The 23,045-nt window shown below is 40.2% G+C and overlaps 2 protein-coding genes across 4 annotated transcripts; both read left to right on the forward strand.

Annotated features, from left to right (window-relative positions):
• The first annotated feature begins 688 nt into the window (after window positions 1–688).
• On the forward strand, window positions 689–8,857 carry LOC306910913 (macrophage mannose receptor 1-like). 2 transcript variants are annotated; one of them, XM_079485825.1, is made up of 12 exons: window positions 689–736; window positions 823–849; window positions 961–1,353; window positions 1,442–1,780; window positions 4,723–5,097; window positions 5,185–5,556; window positions 5,992–6,369; window positions 6,467–6,811; window positions 6,946–7,320; window positions 7,409–7,789; window positions 8,136–8,212; window positions 8,384–8,857. In XM_079485825.1, exons 2-12 carry the CDS (start codon window positions 825–827, stop codon window positions 8,462–8,464), a joined length of 3,141 nt encoding a protein of 1,046 aa, XP_079341951.1. In that variant the 5' UTR covers window positions 689–736; window positions 823–824; the 3' UTR covers window positions 8,465–8,857. The 2 variants fall into 2 exon arrangements, with proteins under 2 accessions (XP_079341951.1, XP_079341952.1); XM_079485826.1 differs by having other exon boundaries at window positions 714–849.
• A 3,735-nt stretch (window positions 8,858–12,592) lies between these two features.
• LOC306910911 (macrophage mannose receptor 1-like) lies at window positions 12,593–21,124 on the forward strand. 2 transcript variants are annotated; one of them, XM_079485822.1, is made up of 11 exons: window positions 12,593–12,744; window positions 12,857–13,243; window positions 13,335–13,685; window positions 13,817–14,191; window positions 14,277–14,648; window positions 18,010–18,381; window positions 18,471–18,815; window positions 18,926–19,312; window positions 19,478–19,861; window positions 20,143–20,219; window positions 20,664–21,124. In XM_079485822.1, the coding sequence occupies exons 1-11, from the start codon at window positions 12,699–12,701 to the stop codon at window positions 20,742–20,744; spliced, it is 3,177 nt and encodes a 1,058-aa protein (XP_079341948.1). In that variant the 5' UTR covers window positions 12,593–12,698; the 3' UTR covers window positions 20,745–21,124. The 2 variants fall into 2 exon arrangements, with proteins under 2 accessions (XP_079341948.1, XP_079341949.1); XM_079485823.1 differs by having other exon boundaries at window positions 18,938–19,312.
• The last annotated feature ends 1,921 nt before the right edge of the window (window positions 21,125–23,045 follow it).

Below are 23,045 nucleotides of genomic sequence, written 5' to 3' on the forward strand. Positions count from 1 at the left end.
TTCAAATGACACCATGCTATTGTATGGCACCATGCCTACAACGCACTCCAACCATAAGCAAAAGAGTGTAACAAAAACAAAATGGAGAGCAAGTGCATGTCGCATTTTTTTTAATGCTTGTTTGTGTTTTGTATGATATATTTCTGAATGTCTCTTAAACGGTTGCATGCATTTTTCTAGCAAAACGATATTCTACAGAATAGAAAGGTGAATGATTAGAAGCGATGCACATTTTTTATGAGATTTAGATATTTTAGATTTAATCATTTCAAGTGATTTAACTTTTAAAAACTATAAATTACTGGAGTTATTAAATAAGATCTAAAAAAAATAGTATGGGTGAAGCAAAAGCAATGTTAGTACTTATAGAACATCTGTGTACACATACACTACACTTGAAGACACTTAAGGTCATGGATAAAAATATCCTATAATGTTGATTTGTTCTTTTTTTTCTGATAATGACTGTCAAATTTAAGACATGTGCTGATCAAAACAACATCAGTCACACGATAAGATGTTGAAATCATTCTATTCATAAAGATAATTAAAATAAGGGTTGGGAACAAAGTACAGCCCATTCTACTCAAACTCTGTATATTTGCTAAACAGAACTATGTGATTAAACCGGATTTGTGATTCCTCCCACATTTTGGCTTTATTAAACCAGGTGGTATGAACAAAGTCTAAACCTTAACCAGCTAACAGGAGCAGAGACAAGCTTTCAAATCCAAAGGTAAACTTATAGTCACGTTTATTCTAGCAATTAAAACTTTGAAAATAAAAGCGTATATTTAAAAAGTTATTCTGTTATTCCAACAGCTATGTTACCACTGCTTCTTTTATCAGGTAAGCCCTAAATTTGAATTAAATCTCAAAGCTGATTTTACAATTATTTATATCATATACAACCTGACTATACAAACATTTCATTTTGTTCCTTAACTGTCCCTAAAACAGGTTTTATTACCTTCTCCTTGTGTGTTCCAAGTCAGTTTATTTTTGTAAATGAATCCAAAACATGGCCAGAAGCTCAGAGCTACTGTAGAGATAAATACACTGATCTGGTGACCACTGAAAATGAACAAGAGACGGAGCAGTTACTCAACACAGTGAATGACTATAACTCCATTGATCTGGCCTGGATTGGACTCTATGATGATCTGAACACTTGGAAATGGACTCTAGAGGACAGTGATTTCTTCAGTCAGGAACAAAAACAGTTCAGAAACTGGTATAAAGAAGAGCCAGTGAACTATGGAGGACAGAGTCTATGTGTGAACATGAAAACAAACGATGGGATTTGGTATACATTAAATTGCTACTACACACTTTTTTTTGTATGCTATGATGGTGAGCAGTTAAAATAATAAAGCACAATGAAAAAATAAGAGATACATTTCTATGAAATAACCAACCTCTTACTGCTTAATGCTTTCAGGAAGTCAAAATGCAAGTGCTAGTTATGTTTTGGTTTATCAATACAAAAACTGGACTGAAGCTCAGAGTTACTGCAGAGAACATCACACAGATCTTGTCAGTGTCAGAAATGAAGCTGAAAACCAGAAGATCCAATATTCACTCAAGAATTACAATCACTGGAATGTTTGGATTGGGTTGTACAGACCTGGTACTTGGTCAGATCATAGTAACTCTACATTTAGTAACTGGAAGATAGGAATACAGAATAATGCTGGAAACTGTACTGCTATGTCATTGAATGACTCAATGTGGACGGATGAAAACTGCAATTATCAGTTACCTTTCATTTGCTACAATGGTGAGTATATTTGTGTTCCCTATCGATACTTCACTCGTACTGCGTAGCAGGACGCTATGGGGAAAACTCCTTTTTCTCCGATGACCGAAGCAATTCAATAGCGCAGTGAAAACTGCATGGTCATTGGTTGGAAAAAAGTAAAACTTTAAACCTATGGTAGCTGAGCTGCTGGACCAATGGTGATGGTACCCGCCAGAAGGGGCGGGGCTTACGGCTATATAAGCCGACGCATCGCCGTAGAGTCCTCAGATCTCTTCTCCTTCAGCGACGACTCTTCTTTGCTTCCCAAGACGGACTGACTTCGCCATCGAGAGAGCACCTGCAGCGGATTCGACCTCCTGCTCAGCGGCTTCGCTTCAGCGGATTCTGTTGCCGGCTTCGCTAGCGAGCGGTTTCGCTATTACAGCAACGGTCTTTTCCCTGCCGCTATCCGGCGACGCTAAAAGAGCAATTTTCTTACCTGGCGTTGTTTCAAATGCCGCATCGTCCCTGTCACTCGTGTGGGGTCTTCCTGCACGCCGCTGACGGGCACGACGAGTGCGTCTCATGCCTGGGTCTCTCCCACGCTGAGGACGCGCTCAAAGAGATGGAATGCTCTCATTGCGAGAGTATGAGTCTCTCCTCTCTGCGCTCGCGGATAACTTTCTTTTCAGAAAGTGACTCCGCCCCTCGATCCCTCCCGCCTCAGCCCGCACAGGCCACTGTGCGAATGAAGCAGTGGGGTAGAGGAACTAAGCGCTCGGGGAAGCGCGAGCTCACGACCGCTCGGTGTGCCTCGCCTTCTCCAGAGAGAGAGCTTTCCCCGGGCCATACGCACCAAGTGCACACTCCGAACTCTTCCGGGTCCTCACAAAGGCAGTCAACGAGCTGGGTTTAGAGTAGTCTCCCCCAGAGGAACCCGCTTAAAGCCGCCTCCACACGCTTGGTGTCTCGGACGTCTACGTGTGTTGGTGAACCAAGCCTGCCTAACCGCCCTAGCCTTGTGGAAAGATCCCCTTTGGCTAGAGCAGGATGTGCCCCTGGGCTCCACGTGCCGCAGGAAAGTGGTCACGACAGACGCAACACGGGTTGGGGGGCTCTGTGCGACGGCGAACCTGCCTTCGGCCACTGGTCGAACCAGGAAAGAAGCCTCCACATCAACTACCTGGAAATGCAGGCAGTATGGTTGGCTCTTCGCTACTTCCTGCCGGTACTAAAGGACCGCCATGTCTTAGTCCGATCAGACAGCATGACGGTGGTATCTTACATAAATCACCAGGGAGGCCTCTCCTCAAGACGCCTTTTTTCCCTGGTATTACGCCTCTTGGAAGGGGCCCAGTCCAATCTGCGCTCACTGAGGGCAACTCACGTTCCAGGCAGACTGAACCGGGGGGCAGATATGCTATCTCGGAGCAATGTTCCTTCGGACGAATGGACGCTCCACCCCATGTCGGTTCAGCGAATCTTGCAAATCTTCGACAAGGCAGAAGTCGACCTTTTCGCCTCAGAAGACAATACTCACTGCCCAACGTACTTTTCGAAGGGAAGGGACGCCTTGGCCCACACTTGGCCAAACCGGCTCCTCTATGCTTTTCCCCCGATCGCTCTCTTACAGTAGACGATCAGGAGGATCAGAGATCAAGCGCACCGAGTGCTATTGGTAGCCCCTCTGTGGAAGAACCAGCCTTGGGTCGCAGATCTCTCTCAGCTGCTAGTAGCAGCCCCGTGACCCATTCCCCTGAGGCGGGACCTCCTCTCTCAGGCAGGGAACACGATATGGCACCCCCAGCCAGAGCGGTGGGCTCTGCACCTTTGGCCTCTCGACGGGAGCCTACGGACCTCCCCGAGAGCGTCCTGAACATCATATCCCAGGCTAGAGCCCCGTCCACTAGACGTCTCTACCCCTCAAATGGTCTGTCTTCGCCTCCTGGTGTACACCACGCGGCACTGACCCGGTGTCCTGTGACATATCGCTGATACTGTCATTCTTGCAAGAGTTGTTGGATAACGGCCGTGCCCCTTCCACGCTCAGAGTCTATGTGGCAGCCATTTCAGCCTCACATACCCACATCAAGGGAAAAGGAGTGGGCAAGAACGACCTCATCGTTTGTTTCTTGAAGGGCTCCAGGCGGTTACACCCCCCTCGCCCTCTTACAGTTCCCACTTGGGATCTGCCCACGGTCCTGAGGGCTCTAAAGAGTTCTCCCTTTGAGCCTCTGCAATCTGTGGACCTCCGTTCCTTAACGCTGAAGACCGCTCTGCTTCTCGCTTTAGCATCGGTGAAGCATGTGGGTGACCTACAGGCTCTCTCTGTGAGCCCCTCCTGTCTTGAATTTGGGCCTAACGACGCCAAGGTCATCCTCAAACCAAGGCTATGTACCTAAGGTGCCCTCTACTCCGTTCAGAGCACAGGTTATTGCGCTCTCTGCACTCCCCTCCTCCGAGCAGGACCCAGAGCCTAACCTGCTCTGCCCAGTCAGAGCATTAAAAATCTACATTGAGCGCTCCGCCCCATTCAGACGGTCGGAACAGCTCTTTGTGTGCTTCGGTGACCGCACCAGAGGGTCTTCCGTCTCGAAACATAGACTGTCAAAATGGATAGTCGAGGCTATATCGCTGGTGTACTCTTCCTTGGGCCTTCAATGTCCCACAAGAGTTAGAGCCCATTCTACTAGAGGCGTTGCCTCTTCCTGGGCCTGGTCTAGTGGTGTCTCTATAGAGGATATCTGTGCGGCGGCCTGCTGGGCTTCGCCGCCCACTTTTACAAGATTCTACAGTCTGGACGTCCCGGCCCTTCAGGCCCGGGTACTTTCTGCTTTGGATGAGTTTTTCCCATAGCGTCCTGCTACGCAGTACTCGTTCCCGTATCTCAGGGAACCGAGGTTACGTCAGTAACCGAGTACGTTTTACTGCCAGAATATTCTTAAAATATGGAATGTTACATTTTGACATATTCTCCACAGTGTCCTCTTTGGCATCATCCCGTCAGTACCATTTTATTTCTGAGTCTAAGACCTGGTCTGAAGCTCAGACATACTGCAGACAGAATTACATTGATCTGGCCACTTTTGATCACATGACGGAGATGAACAGTGTGATCAACACAGTTAAGGGGAGTTACAATGGATCAGCCTGGATTGGACTGTATGGTGATCTGAACAGCTGGAGGTGGTCACTGAAAGATGATGATTTCTATCAGGAAGGAGAGAGAGAATTCAGAAACTGGAATCATCAACCGGACAACAATGGTGGAAATGAGCTGTGTGTTTATATGAATTATGATGGCAAATGGTTTGATTCATCATGTGACAGCAACTTGCCATTTGTTTGCTATAACGGTAAGAATATTTTATTTCTCAGGTTTGCTTATAATTTAGTAAGATAATGCCTGAGAATATATATTTAATTTTATTTTTATGACTTAGGAAACAATAACACACAGAGTTACATCAGAATTTATGACAGTAGAAGCTGGGCAGACGCTCAGAGATACTGCAGACAATATTACACAGATCTCGCCAATGTGAGAGACCAGACAGAGAATCAGAAGATCCTACAGAGTACAGGTGGTGGAGTCTGGATCGGTCTGTCCAGGAACAGGAGTTGGTCGAATGGTCAAAGTACCAAATATCAAAACTGGAGACAATATGTTCCACAGTCAAACGCACAACCAGATAATGGAAATTATGGTTATGGTCAGAGGAATAACCAGCACTGCACTGCTTTATCATTGAGAGATTCAGGCAGATGGACAGATGAGAACTGCTTAACCCACATGCCCTTCATCTGCTACAGTAGTGAGTTTATGTTTAAAACTCTATATTTCATTTTTGGTTGGTATGTTTTTGCAACACAGTCTCGTCGGAATTTGTGACATTGTCACCAAATGTAATCTATTGATTCTTGTTCATAGACAAGAATTTCCCCATTTTTTCGTGTCACCAGAACAATCTAACATTATTTAAAACACCATATCTTTCATATATATAAATATATATAAACGCAGTCTGATGGGAATTCGTAGGCTATCTTTGACGTCAGGTATTATAAATATATAAATGCATATAGACACACGGTCTGTATATTAAAAGTCGTGCTAAGTGACATGAAAACATTTTGAAATTTGTGTCCCATAACACGAACCAATAGATTCTAAATTTCTAGCCTATGCCACGAACTGAATTGAGACTGGGTTGGTTTTTGTCCTGGTGCTTAATATTTTTTACTTACAGGAAACTGCACACAATCTTCATGCAGTCCCCGCCAGTATCACTTTATATCTGAGTCTAAGACCTGGTCTGAAGCTGAGACATACTGCAGACAGAATTACACTGATCTGGCCACCATTGATAACATGACAGAGATGAACAGACTTATTAAAACAGTACGTGGGATTTACTATGGTTCCTCCTGGATTGGACTGTATGATGATCTGAAAAGCTGGAGATGGTCTCTGGGAAACACACAGTTGGGAAGAGGTTTTAATAGCTGGTATGTCCAGCAACCAAGAAACTGGCATGGACAGAGCTTTTGTGTGTTCCTGTCATATTCCAGCAGAATTTGGAGTGAAGACGATTGCTTCACTTCACATCCCTTTGTTTGCTATGATGGTGAGAAACGTTAATGGTATTTTAAATAGTCATGACAACATATTTATGATACATATTTACTATGAGACATTTAACATACTGTAATTGTGTCCCACAGGAAGACAGAATGCCAGTGCAAGTTTTGTGTTTGTTAACAATTACTTAAACTGGACTGAAGCTCAGAGATACTGCAGAGAACATCACACAGATCTTGTCAGTGTCAGGAATGAGACTGAGAATGAGAGGATCCTATCTTTATTACAATATTATGGTGATGTTTGGATTGGTCTGTACAGAACTAGATCTTGGTCAGATCAGAGTAACTCTACATTCAGTAACTGGAGGTCAGGAGAGCCGAACAATGCTGGAGACAGTGAACACTGCACTTCTGTGTCATTCAGTGATGCTGGGAAATGGACGAATGAAAACTGCAATAATACTTTACCCTTTCTATGCTATAACCGTGAGTAAACCATCCAAACCACAGATTAAAAATTTAGGCCATGCCATTTGAAGAGTAACAGATTTGTGAAAGTACTGAAAAGTAATTAGCTGAATAATTGATAAATATTTATACATTCTAATACTATTTCACAGGGTCATCTTTGGGATCATCCCGTCAGTATCACTTTATATCAGTGAATAAGACCTGGTCTGAAGCTCAGACATACTGCAGACAAAATTATACTGATCTGGCCACCATTGAAAACATGACGGAGATAAACAGTGTGATGAACACAGTTAATGGGAGTTACAATGGATCAGCTTGGATTGGACAGTATGATGATCTGAACAGCTGGAGATGGTCACTGGATGATGATGATTTCTATCAGGAAGGAGAGAGAGAATTCAGAAACTGGAATCATGAACCAAACAACAATGGAGGAAATGATCTGTGTGTTTATACGTGGATAGATGGAAGCTGGTTTGATTCCTCGTGTGACAATTATTTGCCATTTGTTTGCTATGATGGTAAGATTTTCAATCTAAAAATGTTCATCAAATTGCTTGAAGCTTCTTTAAACAAATCTTTTAATCCTGCAGTATTCTTGTATTGTAGGAAGAGAAAACACCTCTCAGAGGTATATTTGGGTAAATCAGCATCAGACCTGGAGTGGAGCTCAGAGATACTGCAGAAAGTTTTACACAGACCTGGCCATCGTGAGAAATGAGACAGAACATCAACAAATGCAGAACTTTACTTCTAATGGTCATTATGGGTGGATTGGTCTCTATAGAAACAGACTGTGGGCAGATGAGAGCAACTCTTCTTTCACATACTGGCTGCCCTACACTTCATATGCTCCTCCCCAACCAGATAATGGTTTAAATGTCCAAGGACTTCAGGGAGCTCAACACTGTACCGCAGTGTCTTTAAAATCTCTTGCCCAGTGGACAGATGAGAGCTGCTTTGAGCGTTTACCTTTCTTCTGTTATGGAGGTGAGATCATCCTCCTTTTCAGATCTTAAAATCAAAGCTTTAACTTCACACTGTTAACATAGAGCAGCAAGCAGAATGAAATCGATTGACTTTAGCGTAATTTAAATGGTATTGTTATTTGTCTAGTAAATTATATGTTATCACATTAACTTTGTCTTCTGTTTATTCTCTGGTCAACATGGTGATCATTTTATTAACCATCACTTGCAGATAACTATGGTATGTTTAGTGCTTTTTTATTTTTCAAAATGTGTATAATAATCTAAACAGACTTCTTCTGTTTTTCATATTATTTTATGCAAATGTGTATTTTATATTTACACTTTTTATGATTTTTACTGATCAGTGGTGGGACTCAGACTGCAAGTTACAAGTGAAGAAAATCTGTCCAAGTCTCGGATTGAAGAATTCGTGATTATAAAAGTGAGTAACTACCTGTCAGTGTAAAACAATCACCTCTTATGAAGAACTTGTTTATTTTACTGTATGTTTTGTTGTCTCACAGATAATAAATAATATGTAATACAGATAATCAATTATTTCAATAATCTATTGGGAAAGAGTCGAAAAATATCTTTAAATATTATGTTTCAGCTCCAGGAAGAATTTGAAAGACGTGGACTTCCCAGTAACTACACCATGAGTCTGAGAAGCTTTCGTAAAATCGCTCCATGAGAGATGACAGCACACACGCACGCATACATAACTGCATTTCTTATCTAACCATCACTGCACTTATGATTTAGTTTTAGACAAATATAAGAAAGGCTTTTATTAATAGCCCTTTGTCTTTTTTATTGGTAAATCGGTATTGTTTAATATAGTCAACCTAGTTGTCTAAAGACATTGTATAATTATATATAATTTTTTAACAGTAAGAATTAAAGTGATCAAAAACCTATACATATAAGTATAAATTGAATATCTGATTTATGCTAATTTCTAATGCAAATCTAATAAACTGTATGCTTGTAATTGTATCATTTGTTGTATGTATGCAAATCTGCTCGGCATACTGTATCCACTCGGCAATACATTGCCATGCATCTTCAATTAAACGACAACTACAAAAAAGTATGCCACAACCTCACAAGTACAACCTTCAAAAGTACATTCTAAGCATTGCTCTCTGTGACATTCTAGACTTACATAAACTTGTTTCACAAACCTTACGTGAAAACATCAAGTAATTTGTAGGTCAAACACTTTCACACTCAAGAACACTAACAGACGTACAAGGAAATTTAAAATTACATTTACCGGCATTCAGAGCCGGCAGATCCAGTTTTCAAATGGGGGCTGTGACATCACTACACAGATTTGAATTCATGCTGTCGTTATTAGGTTGCATAGTGATTTACTAACATACCAAAATTTACATTTGCACTAAGGCTGTTCTTAAATGAAGGCAACTTCATTAGCTATTCCTCGTGAGATACCTTGTTTTCTCCAAAGACAATCCACATGTGTCCAGAGCAGAGAAGGCAATCCTAGAATGCCGTGCACCAAGCTTTGGGAAAAATCTGTGGGTATTAACAGCGTGCAGGAGAAATACTGATAAATATAATGCATTTAAAGCAATAGTTTACCAAAAAATAATAATTCTGTTATCATTTACTCTTGTCATTTAAATCCTGTAAAGTTTTCTTTCTTCTGCAGAAAACAAATATTTTTAAATAAATATAAGTAAAATATTGTAATTATAGTAGTTATTCCAGAACACAGTTTGAGCTGGTGATTTAAATGGGTTAAACAAGAGAAAGATGCAAAATATAAAGAGTGGGGGGGGGGTGAGGGGAGGTCATGAGGACCAGGATTAAGAACCGCAGCTTTAAGGTATAGAACCTTTTTTCTTATGAAAGTTCAGTATGAGACACAAAGTAAAATGCATTTTCTTATTTGTTTTTTGTTTTGCACTGACAATCTGGCTTAAACCAGTCTAACTGGTTTTTAAGTAATTTGTTTTTAGTGTCTCCATCCATATTTTGTTCACATGTCAAGACATCAGATCTGACATGTATCTTTATTTTAGAATGTAATAATCGCACCCACATTTTTTCAAGTTGCTATAAATATACAAGAAGTCTAACAACATAAACTTAGAAACTGGCAAGATTTAAAGGTTTAGATCCTGAAGGTAAGACACTGCAAAAAGATTTTTAATTGGAACGGGCACAATATTTCTTCACAGCCATGTTTCCACTGGTTCTCTTCTCAGGTAATGTGGATTTTATAGTTTTCCACCATCACCATATATGTAAATATGCAATGTCTGAAAACTGAGACCTCTAGTAGATTCATTTTCTTCAGCTTTTTAATATTGCATAATAAATTTAACCCATTAACCGTTCTTTGTAGGAAAGATTTTTGTATTTGGTATGGCTTCTGTAACATTTCCTTTCGGCTCTGCCACACATCCCCCCCCAGCATCAGCGCTTTCGCCCAGTTTCATCGCTCCCTTTTGCCGGACCTTTAACACTATGAACTACACTCCCCATAGTCCCTTGCACCCGATCAACCCATGAATGCACTCACACCTGAACCTCAACCCCCTAACACTTGTCTTTTGTTATGTTCTTTGTCGTGTCTAGTTGTATATTGTCAGTTGCATTGTGCCGGGCACTAGATTTGATTTGAAATCTACTTCCGACACTGTTGGCAACCTGATTTCTTTAAAGAAGGAGAAAGCAGTTCAGAAACTGGTATAACCCAGGACCAGGGAACTACAGAGGAGAGAGTCTGTATACATATATGGCATATTGAATACCGTAAATTGCGACTACATACAGAATGCGAGGTATGTAAAACCAGAGAAAGCGGGATAAATCCAGCCCCTTTCTAAAAGATAGGTAACTTAAATTCAGAGTCAGAAACCATAGTAACTTACTCTGTAAACCTAACCTGGTCGGGAGTTGGTTTTCTTTGGTAAACACAGAGTTCCTCCCCCTTTTAAAAGTCCAAGTGGTGTACCTCATTGATTCATTCATTTAATTCAGTCATTTATGGTACACATTTTGATCAAACAGAGACCATCTCAGTGACTAAAATGCCATGTGCTTTTATAGAGGCTGCATTCAGTCCTAGGGATGTACATTGATTTCAGGAGAGCAATTTAGGACCCAAGTGAATTTTTTTTATTTCCCTGTGCATTTTGATTAAAACTGTACCATTTTTCTTAACAGTGAATTGTATATATCATAACATCTCATCAGTTTTTAAGGGGGAGCTGGGTAGGTCGAGACATCACAGAGAATTGAACTCATGTTGCCACTGCTTAAGCTGCATAGTCATTTGTAGATGACAGCAACAAATCTACAATAAAATATATATAATAACATAATATATTTACTTATCTACATTTACATTTCTACATTTTAGGCAACAAAATCAATGGAACTATTGTAGAATTACACAATAAAGGTAAAAGGAAGGGGCTGTTGCGATATTCACAGTGTGACAAGTGTTCAGTGCCTTAATACAAAAATAAAGGAACACAAATAATCCTTATTAGATATTGTCCCTAATGTGTAAACAGTTAAAGTAACAATTACAGGATCTATTGACAGAAATGCAATATAATATACAAAACTACTTCTTCGGCGGTATATAAAGACCTTACGTAATGAACCGTTATGTTTGTAATACCTTAGAATAAGCTATTATATCTACATATAGAGCAAGTCTACATAAATTGATTTCACCCCCATGTTTTGTACAGCAGCCCTAAATGGACAAACAACTCTACAACGCGGGTTTCCTCTCCCCTGTAAAATGCGCTCTCTCTCTCTCGCTCTCTCTCTCTCTCTCTCTCTCCAGTCTCTGGATGTGTCCAATATTAAAGGAGTTCTGGATAAACAATGACGCTCAAAACTGCTCTGTCACACTGCTAATATTACAACAACAACATTGTATCTTGGTTCAAACAAACAGAAAACCAATGTTACTCACATACTTATCCGAATCAATTTTGTTATAGCATGTGAAATAATAGATTATTATAGATTTTCCCTGATGTGACCCCATAGCATCTGACACAAATTACACCACAGCTACAGTACACACAGTCTCCTAAACACTACATTTAATAACTAATATTTATTCATGCATGATATATATACAGTATATTAGGCCTGAATCATTTGTTTTTGACATCTGTTGCTGATTGGTTATGAGAGTGTTATAGTGTAGTGTTGATTCTTCTGATCCTGTGTGTGTGTGTGTGTGCATGTGTAGCTAAGACAGCTAGCAAATATTTATAAAGTTCTTGTTTAAGTAATAATTTACATTTTCAACAAAGTTACTGTTAAAAATTGTATAATGAATATACTGTTGTAAAGTAAATTAACTAAATTGTTTTTCTGTTCAACTCCCACCCATTTCCCAAATAAATAACTCACTTTAAAATATGTTTAAAAGGTTATTAGAAGTCAGTTTAGTATTGATGCAGTAAAATAACTGCTATTTTATACTCGAATGTGTACCACTCCTGTAAGATTGTACACCTATGTTTTTACATAATCTTGAATATTTTGACATATTGTCAAATGTAACACATGTGCAGACCAAAACAAGAACCGTCACTTGTTGAATTGTAAAAATGAATCTATAAAGAAAAGAGAATTAAACCAAGAGTTACGCATAACATTTGTATAACAGCCTATTCTACTACTCACACAGTGTACATCTGATAACAGAACTATGTGATAAAACAGGATTTGTGATGCCAGGACCAACAGAAAATACCCCACCCACATTTTGGCTTTATAAAACAAGGTGGTATGAATAAAGTCTAAAATTACACCAGCAAGAAGGAGCAGAGACAAGCCTTCAATCCCAAAGGAAAACTGATAGCCACCTTTTAGAAAAGTTAAATTTTAGTAAAAAAAAAAAGATATATATCATTCTTATTATGCTATATTTTCTTACAGCTATGTTACCACTGCTTCTTTTATCAGGTAAGCCCAACATTTTCATAAAATGCCAAAGCTGAATTTACAATTATTTATATCATATAAAAATACAACTAAACAAACATTTCATTTTGTTCCTTAACTGTCCCTAAAACAGGGTTTATCACCTGCACCCTGTGTGTTCCACGTCAGTATATCTTTGTGAATGAGAACAAGACATGGACAGAAGCTCAGAGCTACTGTAGAGATAAATACACTGATCTGGCCGTTATTGAAAATGAACAAGAGACGGTGCAGTTACTCAACACGGTGAATGACTATAACTCCACTGATCTGGCCTGGATTGGACTCTATGATGATCTGAACACTTGGAAATGGACTCTAGAGGACAGCGATTTCTTCAGTCAGGAACAGAAACAGTTCAGAAACTGGTATAAACAAGAGCCAGTGAACTATGGAGGACAGAGTCTATGTGTGTACATGTACAGAGGGATATGGTATGCAACAAGATGCTATGACACATTTCTTTTTATTTGCTTTGACGGTGAGCAATTTAAATAAAACAGCACAATTTAAATATAAGAGCTCATTTTGTATGAAACAACCCTCTACTTAATAATGTTTAATGTTTTCAGGAAGTCAAAATGCAAGTGCTAGTTATGTTTTGGTTAATCAATACAAAACCTGGACTGAAGCTCAGAGATACTGCAGAGAACATCACACAGACCTTGTCAGTGTCAGAAATGAAGCTGAAAATCAGAAGATCCGATATTTAATCAGGAATTACTATTACGGGAATGTTTGGATTGGTCTGCACAGAACTAGATCTTGGTCAGATCAGAGTAACTCTACATTCAGTAACTGGAGGTCAGGAGAGCCGAATAATGCTGGAGACAATGAATACTGCACTGCTGTGACATTCAGTGATGCTGGGAAATGGACGGATGAAAACTGCAATAATACTTTACCCTTTCTGTGCTATAACCGTGAGTAAACCATCCAAACCGCAGACTCAAATGTATGCCATGCCATTCCAAGATTAAGAGATTTGTGAATGCAATTAAGAGTAAACTAAGTGAATAATTGTGAAATAATTATAAAATCTAATATTTTACAGGGTCATCTTTGGCATCTTCTCCTCTGTATCACTTTATATATGAGAATAAGACCTGGTCTGAAGCTCAGAGATACTGCAGACAGAATTACACTGATCTGGCAACCATTGATAACATGACGGAGATGAACAGTGTGATGAACACAGTTAATGGGAGTTACAATGGATCAGCCTGGATTGGACAGTATGATGATGTTTACAGCTGGAGATGGTCACTGAATGATGATGATTTCTATCAGGAAGGAGAGAGAGAATTCAGAAACTGGTATCATGAACCAAACAACTATGGTGGAAATGAACTGTGTGTTTATATGAATTATGATGGCAAATGGTTTGATTCATCATGTGACAATACCTTGCCATTTGTTTGCTATAATAGTAAGAACATTTAATTTGTCGTGTTTGCTTCTAATTTTTTATAACTGAGATGTCCTGAGTATATTTATAATATTTCATAATCTAGGGAACAGTATCACACAGAGTTACATCAGAGTTTATGACGGAAGAAGCTGGGCAGACGCTCAGAGACACTGCAAAGAATATTACTCAGATCTCGCCAATGTGAGAGACCAGACAGAGAATCAGAAGATCCTACAGAGTACAGGTGGTGGAGTCTGGATCGGTTTGTCCAGGAACAGGATTTGGTCGAATGGTCAAAATATAAAAAATCACAACTGGAGACCAAAAATTCAATATTCAAAAGAGCAACCAAATTATGGATATAATGTTTATGAACAGTGGTATAGGCAGCGCTGCACTTCTGTGTCATTCAGACATTCAGGAAGATGGACAAATGAGAACTGCTTATCCAACATGCCCTTCATCTGCTACAGCAGTGAGTTTATGTTTGATACTGTAGATTTTTGTTTTGGTCTGTATGTTTTTGTCCTGGGGCCTCATGTATAAAAATTACGTCGATTTCATCCTTAAACTGTTTGCACTCACAAAATGAAAATTTTGCATCCGTTTTCAGATTTATCAAACCTTGCGTACGCCAGACCTGCATATAATTCCCTTTATAACTACCAGTCACGGCAAGACTATGCGTACGTGTATCTCCACCACATCTTCTCCGCCATTTTAAACCATATACAGAGCTTACAAAGCCTAGTTTAACTATGCATAATGTTATCTGCATATAATTTCTATATGCATATTTCCATCCACGTCATGGTACAAAAAAACATTTTGAAGATATGCGCCAACGGACCGCTTTACCACTGAGTCGTGCAGTGTCCACAACCATATACGCACCGTTTATCATTGTTCTTGCTAGAAAGGTTTTTATATATATTACATATTTTTTAGAACACAAGTTCTGCGATGTAGTTTAAGAGAAATTATAAGCTTGCACTCCTCAATGTCATTAAACCATTAAAACGGCAGCATAAGACAAAAGTTCTAAAGCAGTGCACGCACTGCAAATGTATTTATACTTTTTGTTTAACTTTTAGATATAATTGGAGTGCTTAACCTCATTAATGTGAACATTTAATCAAATGTGTATATAAAAGTGAAAGCAAAGTTTATAATCATTCTTCCCATATTATTGCATCAGTCACACTAGTAAAACAGTACGTATATGCACGCTCTGTCATGATCCTGCCTCTCCTTGTCTTGGTTTTCGAGTCTTGTGGCAGGATCATGTCAGTCCCACGTGTTTTGTGTGGAGAAAGAGCATTGTTTTGGTTTGAGAAGCCATGCTCTCTCTCCGGTGTCACGTCCTTTAGCCCCGCCCCCTTGTTTCCCTGTTAGCAGTCCATTAGTGTTAGTCTTGTCTCCAGCCCTGGTCCATCTTTCCCTTAGTGTTTCAGTCCCCTCACCTGCCTCGTGCAATCCTCCTGTTAGCGTTCCCTTAGTGTTTTATCCATGTCACCTGCCGCCACTCTCCCTGTGTCATCAGCCCTTGTTAGTGTTTCCCCTTATCAAGCCCCAGTTTTCCTCTGTCTCTTGTCGGTTCATTTTGGATTTTGGATTTTGGATTTTGCACACTTTGCACATTACCCTCTGTCTGGATTACCCGTGTTCCTGTTCCCTGGACTCAGTTTGTGGACTTATAGTTTGTTGTTCTTAAGACCTTGTTTGTTTTGTCCCCCTTGTGGGTAGTTTTAGTTTTCAGTCTTGTTTGTGTTCTTATTTTCCCCATCGAGGGTCTTTGTTTTAATAAAGGTTTTGTTATTTAGTAAACCGCTGCCTGCGCTTGGGTTCTGTCCACACACCGTAACAGAATGAACCGACCACAGAGAACCCAGCAGGCATCCAGGGACCGTGAGCAGTCCTCTGCCAGCCAGGACCACCAGCATTGGTGGCAGTCGACTGCTGACTTAATACAGCGGGGCGATGGTCCTTTCCAGCCTCAGGGAGAGAGGTCCCTGAGTGAGTATGCTCGAGCGTCTGTGGCAAGACGGGGTTTTCTGCCAGAGACGCTCATGAATGCCTACTTCCTGGCAGGCCTCGTTAAGCCTCCACCGTTGGAGGAACGGGAGAGGCTGATCCGGGGGTCCTTTCAGCAACTGGTCAGCAGTCTTGCCTCCAGCTGCCCCTCGGCTTCGCACTCTCTCCTGCCTCCGATCCCAGAGAGTCGTTCCCTGAGAATCGGGGCCGTAGGCCTCTCCTCACCCTCTGCTCCACCACCAGCTAGCCTCCGTGGTAGGCGTGGACGGAGGGAGTCGTGGGACTCCCCGTCCGACGCTTCCAGCATGGAGATAGTGGGGTCCCCCACCGCTACTCTGCAGCCGGCCACACGTCCTGTGAGCCGGTCAAAGAGGAAGAAGCAGAGGAGAGTGGCACCATCCTGTCCTGCCCAGCAGCGGGTATCCAGCCCTGCCCAGGTGTCAAGTCCGTTGGTCCCGTCAAGTCCGGTGGTCCCGTCAAGTCCGGTGGTCCCGTCAAGTCCGGTGGTCCCGTCAAGTCCGGTGGTCCCGTCAAGTCCGGTGGTCCCGTCAAGTCCGGTGGTCCGTCCTGCACCCAGTCCTTCCCAGCCGGCGCCCCAGCCGGTCCCCCAGGCGGCCCTCCAACCTACAACCCAGTCAGCCTTGCCCCAGCCGTTCCCTACTACGGCCGTCCTGTCATGCCCTACCCCTTCTAGTTCCTCCCACTCCAAGAGAGGTATCCCTACCAGGCCCAGGCCTTCCTACCCCACCCCTCCACCCAGCTCTAGGAAGCAGGGTCCTGTCCCTCCTAAGTCCCCACCCAGTTATTATGTTCCCAAGTTTGTCCCACCCATTCCACCTCCCCCCTTCCCATTGATGTTTATTTTATTGTCCAACCCCAATCCCTTTCTAGTCATGTCAGCCCTGCCCCTAGTGTGTTCTGTTCTGTGTTTATGGTGTCTGTCCTCCTGTCTGTCTGTCTTGTCATGTTTAGTGCGAGCTTGAAGAACTCCTGGAGGAGTTCTTTAAGACGGGGGCTCTGTCATGATCCTGCCTCTCCTTGTCTTGGTTTTCGAGTCTTGTGGCAGGATCATGTCAGTCCCATGTGTTTTGTGTGGAGAAAGAGCATTGTTTTGGTTTGAGAAGCCATGCTCTCTCTCCGGTGTCACGTCCTTTAGCCCCGCCCCCTTGTTTCCCTGTTAGCAGTCCATTAGTGTTAGTCTTGTCTCCAGCCCTGGTCCATCTTTCCCTTAGTGTTTCAGTCCCCTCACCTGCCTCGTGCAATCCTCCTGTTAGCTTTCCCTTAGTGTTTTATCCATGTCACCTGCCGCCACTCTCCCTGTGTCATCAGCCCTTGTTAGTGTTTCCCCTTATCAAGCCCCAGTTTTCCTCTGTCTCTTGTCGGTTCATTTTGGATTTTGGATTTTGGATTTTGCACACTTTGCACATTACCCTCTGTCTGGATTACCCGTGTTCCTGTTCCCTGGACTCAGTTTGTGGACTTATAGTTTGTTGTTCTTAAGACCTTGTTTGTTTTGTCCCCCTTGTGGGTAGTTTTAGTTTTCAGTCTTGTTTGTGTTCTTATTTTCCCCATCGAGGGTCTTTGTTTTAATAAAGGTTTTGTTATTTAGTAAACCGCTGCCTGCGCTTGGGTTCTGTCCACACACCGTAACACGCTCTAGAGCATCCTTACGGTGCGCACTTATTTTTTTGTATAAATCCAGATTTGTGTGTAGAAAAATGCATACTCATATTTGATACCCATTTTGTGCGTACGCAACGTTTAAACATGAGGCCCCTGGGTTTCACTTTTTTTACTTACAGGAACCTGCACACAATCTTCATGCAGTCCCCATCAATATCACTTTATATCAGTGAATAAGACCTGGCCTGACGCTCAGAGTTACTGCAGACAGAATTACATTAATCTGGCCACCATTGATAACATGGAGGAAATGTACAGACTTATTAAAACAGTACGAGGGATGTACTTTGGTACAGCATGGATTGGACTGTATGATGATCTAAAGATCTGGAGATGGTCTCTGGGAAACACAAAGTTAGGAGGTTTTAATAGCTGGTATGTTCAGCAACAAAGAAACTGGTATGGACAGAGTCTCTGTGTGTCCATGTCATATTACAACATATGGAGAGAACAGTATTGCTCCACTTCACTTCCCTTTGTTTGCTATGATGGTGAGAAAAGCTGTTGGTATTTTAAACAGTTAGAATAAAACATCTATGATGCTATGAGATCTTTAACATACATAGGTTGTTTCCCACAGGAAGACAGAATGCCAGTGCAAATTTTGTGTTTGTTTACAATTACGTAAACTGGACTGAAGCTCAGAGATACTGCAGAGAACATCACACAGATCTTGTCAGTATCAGGAATGAGACTGAGAATGGGAGGATCATATCTTTATTACAATATTATGGAAATGCTTGGATTGGTCTGTACAGAACTAGATCTTGGTCAGATCAGAGTAACTCTACATTCAGTAACTGGAGGTCAGGAGAGCCGAATAACGCTCGAGACAATGAATACTGCACTGCTGTGACATTCAGTGATGCTGGGAAATGGACGGATGAAAACTGCAATAATATTTTACCCTTTCTGTGCTATAACCGTGAGTAAACCATCCAAAACATAGACTAAACATTTAGGCCATGCCATTTGAAGACTAACAGATTTGTGAATGCACTATAGAGTAAATAGGTAAATAATATAAATTCAAAGATTCTTTCACAGGGTCATCTTTGGCATCTTCTCCTCTGTATCACTTTATATCTGAGAATAAGACCTGGTCTGAAGCTCAAAGATACTGCAGACAGAATTACATTGATCTGGCCACCATTGATAACATGACAGAGATGAACAGTGTGATGAACACAGTAAATGGGAGTTACAACGGTTTAGCCTGGATTGGACTGTATGATGATCTGAACAGCTGGAGATGGTCACTGGATGATGATGATTTCTATCAGGAAGGAGAGAGAGAATTCAGAAACTGGCTTCATGAACCAGACAACTATTGTGGAAATGAATGGTGTGTTTTTTTGTCGAATGATGGAAGCTGGCTTGATTCATCATGTGACAGAAATATCCCATTTGTTTGCTATGATGGTAAGACTCTCCATCTAAATAAATACTTTTTTTAATAATGCACAAACATGTGTAATGAATCAAGGCTTGAAGCATCTTTAAACCAAAACTTTTAATCCTGCAGTATTCTTTAAATTGTTTGATGAATTGACTAAGTGAAATTGACTAAACCTTGTTGTATTGTAGGAAGAGAAAACACCTCCCAGAGGTATATTTGGGTAAATCAGCCCCAGACCTGGAGTGAAGCTCAGAGATACTGCAGACAGTTCTACACAGACCTGGCCATCGTGAGAAATGAGACAGAACATCAACAGATAATGAACGTTACTTATTCTAATGGTTATTCTGGGTGGATTGGTCTGTATAGAAACAGAGTGTGGGCAGATCAGAGCAACTCTTCTTTCACATACTGGCTGCCAGAGACTTCATATGTTCCTCCCGAACCAGATAATGGTTTAAATGTCCAAGGACTTCAGGGAGCTCAACACTGTACCGCAGTGTCTTTACAATCTTTTGGCCAGTGGACAGATGAGAGCTGCTTTGAGCGTTTGCCTTTCTTCTGCTACGGGGGTGAGATCCTGCTTCTTTAAGAATTTAATTTACTGTAAATTATTATAATGAGAATTTTGTTATTATTTCTTTTTTGTAACTATTATGTTAACATTAACTTTGTCTTCCGTTTTTGTCTGGTCAACACGATGATAATAACCAACACCTTCAGATAACTATGGTATGTTTATTGTTCTTTAATTTTCCAAAATGTGTGTTTAACAATGCAAATAGCTTTTAACTGTTTGAATCTGTGTGAAATATGTGTATTGCATTTACACGTAATGTTTTTTACTGATCAGTGATGGGAATCAGACTGCAAGTCACAAGTGAAGAAAATCTGTCAAAGTCTCGGATTGAAGAACTTGTGATTATAAAAGTGAGTAATTTCCTGTCAATGGGAAACAATCACCTGTTATGATTTACATATTTATTTTTGTTTCACAGAACATGAATAATGTAGATAAAACATTTCGGTAACGCTTTACAATATGATGCTATTTGTTAACAGTAGTAATTGCGTTAGCAAACATGAGCTAACAATGAAGTTTCAAGTTTTTCCGCGGTTATGAATCCTTGCTGATGTCGTTAACTTCAATAGAGTTATTCATGTTTGTTCATGGTGCACTAACTAATGTTGACAGATATTTAAAATGTTTCATACATGCTGAAATAAACATGAACTACGATTTATAAATTCTGTAGAACTGTTCATGTTAGCTAATGCATTAACAAATTGTGAACACATAGCACATTAATGTAAAGTCTTACCTTCATTTGATTGATGTATTGTTCAAAGATATCATTAAATATCTTGTTTCAGCTCCAGGACGAATTTAAAAAACGTGGACTTTCCAGTAACTTCACCATGAGTTTAAGAGACTATAATAAAATCGCTCCATGAGAGATGACAGCGAATATGCACGCACTCACTACTGCTCACTGTATCACTGTACTCCTGCATATGTCTTGCAATACTGTAAATGTATCTGATTTAACATTGCTAGAATGAAGCTTTAAACAAATATAGGACACACTTTAATGATAAATACTGAATTTTTATTTTTAAATAATGTTTAATATTGTCAACCCAGTTATCTATAGACATTATCATATATATTTTAAATGTTGGAATCAAGCTGGAAATTTCTCTCCAAATGAAATATATTATTTATTCTCAATTCTAATTCAAATCTATTAAACAATATGTTTGTTTCGCATTTGTTGTATGTATGCAAATCTACTCAACATTCTGTATCACAAATAAATTGCCTTTGATCTTCCATTAAACGTTTCATTATTTGGACTGACGAATAGTTTAGGGATATTTCACCCAAAAGTCAAAATTTCTGTCATCATTTTCTCACCCTCTTGTCATGTCAAACCTGTATTACTTTCTTTCTTTCTTCCACACAACACATCCCGTAGTGAGGTAGGCGGGACGAGAGCCAGGATTCGAGGTGTCGTATCACGGAGGAGATCGGGAGGATAAGAGGAGGAGCGACAACCATATCAATGCAAGTGAATGGGTGCCAGTTAACAACATAATTCAAAACATGTTATTTTGTGTTTTGCAAAGAAAGAAAGTCATACAGGTTTGAAATGAAAAGAGTAAATGAATTTATATTTTTGGGTGAACTCGCAACCTCAGTACATTCTCAACATTACCACGTTCTCTCACTCAGACATTCCAGACTTACATAAATCTGTCTTACAAACCTTTTGTAAAGTCATTTCTAGGTCACTCACGTTCGCTCTTGAGTTGCTTACTAACAGCCATACAAGGAAATATATAAATATAATTACATTTCCTGCAGTGCTGGCAGAACCAGTTTTCAAATGGGGCCCGTGCAGGTTGTGACTTCACTAAACAGATATGATCTCTTGCTGGCATTGATTATGTTGCAAAGTGATTTACTAACACACAAAAACATCTCAGATATACATTTGCACCATTTGCTCTGTAAACAAAGGCTGCAAGGAACTTTATCATGCTGCCTCCTTAGATACCTTGTTTTCACTAAAGGCAGGAGCACATGTGTGCAGAGAGAGCAGAGAAGACAATCCCAGAATATAGTGGGACAAAAAATTGCAGGAGAAATACTAATAAATAAATATTGGTTTAAATAAATATTATGCATATACTTTATATATATATATATATATATTAACATTTATGCATTTGTTAGACGCTTTTATTCAAAGTGATTTAAATTGCATTATACTCTACATTTGTTTCTATGTCCATTCACTGGGATCAAACCCATGACCTTGCAAAAGCCATACTCTTACCACTGAGCCACAGGAAAGCTATATATACAGTATATATATATATATATATATATATATATATATATATATATATATATGTATGTATGTGTATGTGTGTGTGTTTGTGTGTGTATGTATATGTGTATGTATATTTATATGGTTTTTTTTGCATTCCATTTCACATCAATTAAACTGCAGTTGGTTTGTTTTGATTTTAGCCATATCTTAAAAAATACAGCTAACTAACACAATAAAACACAATAAAAACATGATAACATAATAAAAAGCATGTTTTTGGAGTTATATATATATAATAAATTTAAGTTCACATTTGCTGTTTGTATATAACCCAGAGTTCTTCCGTATGTTGCATTCCTAATCCAAGGCGTTCATCACAGGCTTTGTAACAGAGCTAAAGCCATGAGCAGCTCATGTTTTGTGTCGCTAGAGGTATTTGTTACAGCACAACTTGTGGAAAGCAGACAGGCTAACACACCGTTGAGATTCTCATTGTGTTTTGTGATCACTAACCGAGCTGATTGAACTGGGTAAAGATTTCAAGACACAGATATTAGGACAGATAGATTTTGTTTCCTTTTTTGCTCTACCATTATGCATGGGTCTGCCCTTTCTTTGTGCCATCGATCCAGGAGACTGATGAACTGTCAAATCAAATGCACTTCATCAAGACTGCCAGCTTGTTTTTCCAGATGTCATTTTGAGCAATGGAGGCAAAATGTTGTCTGTAGATTCTTTCAGCTGATTAATTCCTCCAGCGCTGTGTTCATTTGGCACATACGTACCTGATGACTGATTGACTTTTATTGAGGATAGGCCATAGCTTTCGGAAAGACTGCATTTTCTTGTTAATCTGCATTCTTAACAAGACTTGTTGACTACAGATTCAAAACGTCTGAAAAAACGAACCATGGAG

Source organism: Barbatula barbatula (assembly GCF_947034865.1).
Source record: "Barbatula barbatula genome assembly, chromosome: 22".
In the NCBI taxonomy this organism is placed as follows: domain Eukaryota; kingdom Metazoa; phylum Chordata; class Actinopteri; order Cypriniformes; family Nemacheilidae; genus Barbatula; species Barbatula barbatula.

Coding starts and splice junctions, on each gene's coding strand:
- LOC306910913 (XM_079485825.1), top strand. CDS start 825: ATGTTACCACTGCTTCTTTTATCAG. Junction 5,557..5,991: donor GCCCTTCATCTGCTACAGTA/GTGAGTTTATGT, acceptor TTTTACTTACAG/GAAACTGCACACAATCTTCA. Junction 8,213..8,383: donor AAGAATTCGTGATTATAAAA/GTGAGTAACTAC, acceptor ATTATGTTTCAG/CTCCAGGAAGAATTTGAAAG.
- LOC306910911 (XM_079485822.1), top strand. CDS start 12,699: ATGCTATATTTTCTTACAGCTATGTTACCACTGCTTCTTTTATCAG. Junction 19,862..20,142: donor GCCTTTCTTCTGCTACGGGG/GTGAGATCCTGC, acceptor TTTACTGATCAG/TGATGGGAATCAGACTGCAA. Junction 20,220..20,663: donor AAGAACTTGTGATTATAAAA/GTGAGTAATTTC, acceptor ATCTTGTTTCAG/CTCCAGGACGAATTTAAAAA.